This window comes from Chaetodon auriga, chromosome 11, assembly GCF_051107435.1.
Source record: "Chaetodon auriga isolate fChaAug3 chromosome 11, fChaAug3.hap1, whole genome shotgun sequence".
NCBI classification, from domain to species: Eukaryota; Metazoa; Chordata; class Actinopteri; order Chaetodontiformes; family Chaetodontidae; genus Chaetodon; species Chaetodon auriga.
In genome coordinates, this window is record NC_135084.1 from 22,342,714 (window position 1) to 22,351,528 (window position 8,815).

Genomic DNA, 8,815 nt, shown 5'->3' on the forward strand with positions numbered 1-8,815 from the left:
AGTAGTCCAGTTGCAGGTTTGAAAGAGAATGATTGACCTAATTAACAATAAATCTAAGAGACATCCTGAAACAGTGTTAGTTGCTTTATTTTCCACTGCCCTTTGCAGAGCTTCAACTGACTTTACTCTCACGCAGGTGGTGAAATATTGTTTGTTGTTGGGGGAAAGCAGGTTAAAACTGGAACCAGAAGCCAAATAATCAGCTTTACTGGCTGATGGTCAACAACCACAGCATAAAAAGGAAATGTTACTTTTATTAAATTCAAAAATAAGGAAAATATTCTGTCATATTCCATACATCTTTACTCGGGCCTTGTCAAACCATCTAGAAATGATGCTCTTTCATCTCTCAAATCGCTTCCGTATAACACGTCTGTAATATTGTCACAATAAAAATAAGATGACGTGTTTTACAATGAAATGAATACACAATACAACATAATTAAAGTGAGTTTGCTGTAAGAATCTGCATGGTGAATGAACAGGTATGTTTAAACCAAAGTAAAACACAACACAGGAAGAGGAATAATACTTGATTTAAAATAAATAAGATCAAAACTTTACACTTTGCAGATTTTCATACATTGAAATTAATGCATGAGTTGATACTGTTCTGCTTCTCTATGACAGAGATTCATTTTTAAGGATTGAGTCTTGAAAACAGCCAGCAGGTGGAGTGTTTTGACCAAAGCAGGAGCTCAGCTCAGTTTAAAGAGTCCACATGTCTCTAGTTTCCTTACAGCCTCTCACACCTATGAAGCATTGAATCCTGTGTTGACTGCTGTCAGTGGTAGATTAAGTTTTCAGTGTAAATGTGTTCAGCACTCTTTGGGTCCGAGGATGCTTGGGAACATTAGGACCTTGGCCTGCATGAAAGACAGACTGGGCAGTCCAGAGATGACCCTGCCAGCCTCTGCACTCAGCCCCTCGTCCTGCTGAGGTTTCCTGATGAGGAACGCGCAAAGATTAAAAAGAGATGTTACATTATTAATGAAGCCAGACGATTTGTGTTTCACTGTGATAATATTCAAACGTGGATGTAACACCTGAGCTGACCTGACTGAAGGGCTGCTTCTCTCTGCGGTGGACATGAGCCGATTCAGGGTGTCCTCCATGTTGATGCCGTTCGTGCCGGTTTCCACTTTGCTGATGGCCAACTCATACAGCTCACGATCAACTCCTTTACGTGCAAGTGTGTGTAACAAACACACATCAAAACATGTTATAAAAGGGACAAAGTGTGTCAACAGGACCTCAACACCCACTGCACCAGATGAATTGCTTGATATTGCTCAAACAGTTGTGTTATGGTGGAGAGCTCTGTCTGCTATGACTTAAACCTCATGAATGACAGTAAAATGACATTTCTGCAGTTTGGCTTGCTGACCTGGAGGCGGGCTGCTGCTACGGCTGCTGCTGCTGCTGCCGAAGGATCTGTTCTCCTCCTCAGCACCGAAATAATCCAGGTTGAGAGCAGAGCAGCCTGTGCTAACAAGGGGAGACGGGAGCTGAGGATCGTTGTGGGGTGAGGGGGGACGGGGGAGCTTATTCATAAAAGGAGAGCGAGCATCAACTCCTGGTTGATGTTTTCTCCTTTTACAGAGGCAGCGGGAAGACTGACAGCGACAGACACGGCAAACAAAGCTCAGCAAAGCAATGCAAAGCTGTTGTTATCCAACTTCTTTTATATTCAGAGACTCCTTAAGCATGAAATATCCATGAGGCCACTGAAACGACCTTCATGACTCAGGTGGCAGGTGGTCCAAACAGCCTGTGTGCTGTTGTAGTTTGTTAGCTGATGTATGAGCTTCACCTTGATTATATGCAAAAATATAAGCATGAGACACTTCTGCTGTTGTCTTTATGTAGCCGTTAGCTTTCATAGCAAATGTTTGCCAGGCTCCCCGGTGAAAATTACACCACCTTCAGCAGCATCTAGGAACTCTGAGCAGCTCTACACCCTTTGCCTTGTGACAAAAACAAACAATCCCAGCCATCTGTGTCGCTGTTTGGACGCTCCAGCTTTGCATTCAACGGAGAGAAGAGTGATACAAGAGGAGAGGGAAGAGAGGCACAACCGAGCAGGAGGCATCAACTGATTTATTTCAGTATTTACAAGGATTTCCTACAAGTCCTTATTGCAGTGCATTAAATCTGGGTTTGAGCAGTAAATCTGGAGAAAAAAAAAAAGGTCAACAAACTACAGGTCCCAAGAGAATTTCACAATCTGAAAAAAAGTCCTTTTAGAAAAGAAGTGCTGGCATAAAGGCACAACTCATGAAACACGGTGACTGCAGTCACAGGAAGTTGCTGTAGAAACACATTTGACTGGTGATGGAATACTGATGAGTGGATTTCAGGTCTAATTTTTTTTTTTTTCCAAACTGAAGTGCGTGGAAATAAAGGCTCCTCTATCCTATTCAGCATGCTCATACAGTAAATGCATCAGTGCAGAGAGAGCAACAAAAGAAAAACAATACAAGCAGCTTGAAGTGAAGCAGGAATCGCAGCTGCATTACGCGTTTTGACCTTTTTGCTCCACTGCCCTCTGCTGTCCGGACATCACTATTACAACACTGCTGTGTCCCCTGATGGCACCTAATCACTGAACACTTGTCTTGTTTGGGTTGTTGTGGATCCAAAGACTAAAATACCAGGAGGTGCTTCTGTTGTTTTCACCTGTGGACTCTGATTGAGGCGTCTTCAAGGAAATTACAGCTAAACACTTTGAACTTGTTTATCAGCGGCTCTTCTCTATCCAGTGAATCTATCTTTTTGTGTAGAATTTAAGATCCAGAGTTTTGCTTCATTAAGAGAAATTCTTTATTCGTTACTCACTTCCAAACCATGCAGCAGCATTGTTGTCTAATGCGAAGTCAGACGGCCGATTTACATTTGGATTTATCTTTGTTTCTCCAGCAGCACGACCTGCAGCTGGTTTTTAAAGATCTTCTATAAAAATCCACAAGGACACCAAACAGAAGCTCATTTGTGGACTTTGTAATTTACGCTGACGGCTTTTCTTTTCTCTGGTCTCTTTGTTAGATCTGGTTAGTCATTAACCAACAAATCCATAAATATGAAGCATAATTAACCACAGAGCACACTCCAAATATACACTAATTTCACATAGAATTGTATATGAAATTCAAGTTTTACAATGAATTAGAAACAAATCCTTTAAGTGCAAAATATTGATCAAAACACCACTGAACTAACTTTTTTCCTGAGCAAAGAGCGACTCTGTGTTGTCTTTTTTTAATTTCTCTTTACCAAAGGTGTCTAGGGGGATCATGAAATCCTTAACAAGCAAATATGAACAAATAAATAGTTTGCATCCAAAAGTAAAGACACTTTAGTGTCAAATAAAGCCAAAACTTGGATGATGTTGTCAGATTTACAGGCTGTGTGTAACGTAGCCGTGCGCTGGGCAAAGAGCGAGCATTAACACTGGAGAGTCAAGAGTTCCACCTCCACAGGGGCCACCGATAAATTAAATCAAAACGTTTCTTTGGACTAAGACATTCATTAAATTAACATGGCAGCTTTTAGGAGTTGACTCATTTGATTGGTTTTGCAAATGTGACATTAATTCAGCATTAAACTCTGATTTTGTTGTGTTGTATTAAAAAAAAAGAATCATACAAAATCATCAAGCAGCACAGTAAAAGTACGCACATGTTGCTTTCAGTAGCTTTCATTACAGCTTTCAGGAGCCTTTACTCATATCAGTGTTACCACTTTAAGACAGACACCCCAGTGTTTCCCCAGAACAGCTGGAGCTGATCAATACTGAGATAAACTGTGTAAAAGGTGGCAGCAGGTGAAGGTGAGACACTAGAGTAACTGAAGGAAGGAGGAAAGGGAAGCCAGTACAGTGTTTCCCCTTTCATTGTCCTGGATTAAGTGTGACTGATGGCTGATGTTTCTGTTTGTCTTGAGTGCCAGTTTCAGGTCTGTCAGATGATAAAGATCTGAAGGTTTTCTTGTTTGGACAAATCATAACGACAACAACCTGATTTCTGAACGCTGGGTCTATTCTGTGTTATTCGTGAGAGGAAATTCACCGAAATCACAAAATATTGCTGAATGAACAGAGGGGAAACACAGCGTAAATGAAAAGAAGCAGGACATGCCCCGGAGGACGTGAGGAGGAGTCCAGAGGAGCCCAGAGTAAACGCTCAAAGGTTTGGCTTATTAGAAGAAGCCAGGCGGGGGGTGGTTGATACTGTAGTCTACTTCCGGCCCCAGAAGTGAGGGGCTCGGCGAGGGGACGTACCGTCCTGAGAGCTGCTAAGGCCACGGCTGCTCCAGTCCAGCTGGCTGGAGGGGAGCGCCTCCTACGCAGAGAGGAGTAAACAGCATATTAGACTTAATATACACGACTTTTAATATCTAGCAGTGGCTGTTCTTTAATCTAAAACAGCTGGAATGAGTCAAATCAAACTGACCTGCATTGAACCTGTTGAGGGGTCCGGTGTGTCCCGGGGTCCTGGAGGTGCTGTGATGGCTGAGTGTGCTGGAGAACAGACAGCTGCCACAGAGTCTTTGGTGGGCTCTAGCATTCCCTGATGAGACAAGCAGAAAAAGGGAGATTCAGAATCCAAGCTTTGGATCACAGACCGTCAGCTGTAACAGGAACAAAATGTGCGACCACTGAAGCAGCTCATCTGTCACCTGAACATTAAAAGACAAATAAATTCAGGTCACATTTCCTCCAGCTGACTCACCAGGCTCGATGCAAACGCGGGCACAGCCAGTGGCTGCTTCTTCATGCCAACGAACACCTTTCCAAAGGGAAAGACACAACATTTAAAAAGCCTGAAAATAAAACTTTGATCTAAAGCAACTTACACTGATCTGGTCAAAGACTCATTCTTTAAGACTTAAAGGTGTGTAACTTTGTTTGGATCACTGATAAACAGAAGTTTTCATGTTCTCCCAAACTCACAATGTTCTTTGTGTCTACGTCGAGGCACCTGAGCAGAGTCCTGTTTGTATGGGAGCCTCCCCACTGAAACTGGAGGTTAACTGCACTGTGGAGGTCCCGGTGTGGCCACCACATCTCCCCCCGACTCCTGAGAAAAGGTGCACAAACAGCATTTTGATGCATTCAGGGACAAAATTAATAAAAAGCGTGTTCATTGTCCATATTGTCTTTCACTACAAAACCTTCCTAGGTCAGATGTGCAGGACTGTTTTTGCACATTGAAGAGATCATAATTCTGCTTGTTCAAATCCTACCTCTGTTACTCCTCATGGAAATGCATCACTTCTACATGCATGTGATGAGCTGCATATAGTTTAAATCACTATTTGTGTTGTACTTCTTTGAAACATAAACCACATTTTGCTTGTTAACACATCCACCATCATCACCACCGCTGCCCGGAAGTCATCCTCACCATTGAGATCCAGGACAGAGTCCTGGTTTCTCCTCCTCCTCCTCACTCTCAGGGAGGTGTTGGGGATGAAGGAGAGCACCGAGGCTGAGCACCTCCTCCTCGCCCTCCGCAGCTGGGACCTCCACCTCTGGAAAACTGGCCACGAGAAGCTGCTGGACACGGCAGGAAAGCGACAGCTGACCAGAAAGAAAGGAAGAGGGTTCACTTTTCAAATGTTCAAAATATGTGAAGAACTTTTGATTAACTTTAAGCTTTTACAAACAACAAAATGAGAAGAAAAGGGTAAATTAAGGTGAATCCAAGACAAACGCTGAATTTTTCTTTTTCTGAAAACAACTCAAATGTTCTGACAATTAAGAAGAAAGTATTCTCCACGGCTGCTAATCATCATCATAAAGAGCAACCACAATAAAAGCAGCGAAATGTCTCCCACCTGACAGCTGTTCCTCCTGGAAACCCCACACCGCCCTGCCCTGTCTTCCTCCTCGTCAGTGCTCCCATCAATCTGCAGGCTGCTGACTTGCTCTCTGAACTGTGTCCAAGTCCTTCCCTCCTCCTGAGCCCTCTGGTCCTTGAACTCCGCCCACGACCCCTCACCGTCCTCGTGCGTGGGCGCCGAGCAGAAATCTGCAAAGCTGTCGCTCGGCGGGAGGTTTCCCAGACTCTGCACCACTGCATCAGCTGTTTGGGCACGTCCTTGGTCCCTGTGGTGCTCAAAACTGCTGTCTTTGAAGTCTGCAAAATGGTCTTCTGTGTGTGGTCCAGATTGTGACTGGTTGGAGGTAGCCGAAGTTTCCTGAGTCGCAGATTGGTCGCAATTCTGAAAACCCTTCTCTGCCTTAGACTGTCTGAGATTTGTCATGCTGTTGTTGACAAAAGAGTCAGAATTGGTGTAGTTTCCCAGCTCCTCTTCCTCCTCATCAGTCTGGTCCCAGTCAGTCTGATCCCCTGAAAGAAGAGATGAAACGTTTGGCTCCGAGTCTGCAGAAGGACCCTCAAACGACCAGTCGTCACAGAGGGACGCCTCTGAAGCAGACTCATACACACTGACTGTTTGGGGGACAGCGCTGACGCTCTTTCCTTGATCTTCTCTGTGTTCTCCAGACTCTCCATCCTCCTGCGCCTCTGCAGTTTGCACAGAATTAGAACTATGCCTCCTGTCCCTCTGACGGTCCCCAGACTTGCCGGACTCTTCCACCCCAGAACGAGGCTCTTCTGATGGAAAGTCCAAAGCTGCGGCAACTTCCTGAGGCTGATGCTGGTCCTGAGATGGCAGCACGAGTGCTGCATCTCTTTTCTCACAGTGTTTGACCGTAGTGCAAACTTTTTCTTTTGCCTCATATGCACAATGAGGTCTGGGCTCAGAGTCCATAACAACATCCTGGCCTGGATCGCAGATTTGTTCACCCAGTGTGTTGGAAGAGCTCGTCCCCACAGCTCTGCCATCCCACTGCTCTGTGCTGCCCAAAGGAGTGAAGCCACAGCACCAGGGATGTGTCGGCTGCTCTGTAAACACAGTGAAATCAGCAAACCCTGTTTCTTCCCTGGGGGAGCATTCATCCACTGCAGAGGCAATGTGGATCCCAGAGTTGTGGTCTCTTTCAGAGAAGCCATTTGGAAGGTGCACACATGCTTCAGCGTTATAATCCTGCCCTTCCATGTCTACCTGGGCCCTGCCGGACCCCGAGTTCACAGCAGATGCGGGTTGGGATTGTTTAACTGGGCGATTAAAGCTGCAGTTGGGTTGGCGGGTGGCTGGCTGAGTCTGGCTGAGGCTGGATGGTGAATCAGTAAATCCAGTAGGCGGACAGGACCCCCCGAGAGAGAATCCCCCAAAGTCCCCAAACTCGTCTTCCTCTGATCCCGCCTCCCCATCGCCATCATCTTCCAGTGGAGGAGGGGAGGAGGAGTGTAAGGGCATGATGTCTGGCTCCATGGGTTCTCCTAGCAGGACCTGAAGGCCTCATGCACCTGAGAGAGCAAAGTGAAACAGCACAACAAAGCTTCTTTAATCAGGTTTAAGACTGATGGCCAAAATAGCTTCAACTGGCGAGCACGATGCTCATTAGATGATTTGTTAATGTTTAACAGGAGGATCTGTAATCATGTCTCCTTAAAATATTTTGTTTTACAGAGGTGGTTTTGAATGGGGGTGTGTTTTCAGCAGCACAGACACCACTGAATGATCATGACACTATCACAGAACAGCACGCATGGAAGTATAACTAGGTTACGCCGATGGTTTCCTGGGCTGTGGATGAGTGTGTCTGCTGAGTGTGTTAAAAATAGAGGAACCTGCACAAATGATGGTTCCACAAAGCAGAAAATCTGATCTTTAAGAATCTATTGCCCAATCTCATCCCTTCACATGCCCTCTTTCTGTGTCTCCTAAAAATCCTTTGTTAGGTGTTAACATCTGAGTGACACATTTCCAGCTCTGTGACTCCCTGTGTGCTGCTGATCCTGGATGGAAAAAGTGGGCAGTGCTGTCTGCAGCCAGTTACCTGATACAGGTAACACTATCCGCAGCTTTGTGCTACTTTAGACGAACAGTTCAACCCAAGTCCAAAAGCTGCTTCAGGATCACGGATTAGTGCCTTTATTAGACGTTCAGCATCAACACACAAGACCTGCTCCCCTGTGAGAAAAGGAAATTGACTGAATTCAACATCCCGAGAAGTTATTTATCCATAACAGATTAGCTCTCTCTATATATTTGTCTTTGTGGATAGTCGGTAACGGCGACGTCCTGCCATTTTCTCCAGTCTCCTGTTCCTGGACGGACAGGTGTCATGCCATGATATGGACATTAAAATGTGAAGCCATGTAAACACGACATGTTAATAAATGAGAAACAATCGCAAAATAGTTGACGGTTTATGTAAAGCTAGCTATTTGTGGATGATTAATTGTAGGTCATGCTAAAAACCTACAATCCGCTATCTTGTTACAACAGCAACTGATTAGCTTACAGTCTCCGCAGCTAGCTAAGAGCAGCCAGCCCTTAGCTTAACGTTAGCTATCCGTCAAAAGCACCCAGACGTTGACATGCTGTCTAAATGCGGCTAACAGCTATCTAGAGATACAAAGTACCAGCTTTTTATTTACCAGCACTCATTCACTTCGCCTTCTCGTCACTTCTTGTCTCTATGCCGCAGCCTTTCCTCTCCATCCTCTGGCATCATTCTCCCAAAGTATTAAATGGGACATGTAAAAAGTGAAGACGTCTCACTATGTCCCGTTTCAAGGCACCGGAATTACCCATGACGAAGAGCAGTTGGGAAAACGACCAGCGCCATTGTGTAGTGCCTCCTCTTCAAAATATACGATCTTCGGTGATGTCTAGAGTGGAAACAACAGCACCTCCTGTTGGGCAGACTGGATACTACACCACTTTTCTTAGCTTATAA

General features: G+C 44.9%; 1 protein-coding gene across 2 annotated transcripts; it reads right to left on the minus strand.

Moving 5' to 3' along the window:
• Positions 1 to 144: 144 nt before the first annotated feature.
• aftphb (aftiphilin b) lies at positions 145 to 8,596 on the minus strand. Of its 2 annotated transcripts, XM_076743878.1 has the most exons (10): positions 8,514 to 8,596; positions 5,839 to 7,376; positions 5,406 to 5,581; positions 4,952 to 5,078; positions 4,731 to 4,787; positions 4,452 to 4,568; positions 4,280 to 4,340; positions 1,388 to 1,483; positions 1,057 to 1,180; positions 145 to 945 (listed from the first exon to the last, which is right to left on the minus strand). In XM_076743878.1, exons 2-10 carry the CDS (start codon positions 7,339 to 7,341, stop codon positions 819 to 821), a joined length of 2,388 nt encoding a protein of 795 aa, XP_076599993.1. In that variant the 5' UTR covers positions 7,342 to 7,376; positions 8,514 to 8,596; the 3' UTR covers positions 145 to 818. The 2 variants fall into 2 exon arrangements, with proteins under 2 accessions (XP_076599993.1, XP_076599992.1); XM_076743877.1 differs by lacking the exons at positions 145 to 945; positions 1,057 to 1,180; positions 1,388 to 1,483 and adding an exon at positions 7,910 to 8,043 and having other exon boundaries at positions 2,654 to 4,340; positions 8,514 to 8,568.
• Between the last annotated feature and the right edge of the window lie 219 nt (positions 8,597 to 8,815).

Coding starts and splice junctions, on each gene's coding strand:
- aftphb (XM_076743878.1), bottom strand. CDS start 7,341: ATGGAGCCAGACATCATGCCCTTACACTCCTCCTCCCCTCCTCCACTG. Junction 4,569..4,730: donor CCGCGTTTGCATCGAGCCTG/GTGAGTCAGCTG, acceptor TTGTCTCATCAG/GGAATGCTAGAGCCCACCAA. Junction 1,181..1,387: donor TAGCAGCAGCCCGCCTCCAG/GTCAGCAAGCCA, acceptor TTGCACGTAAAG/GAGTTGATCGTGAGCTGTAT.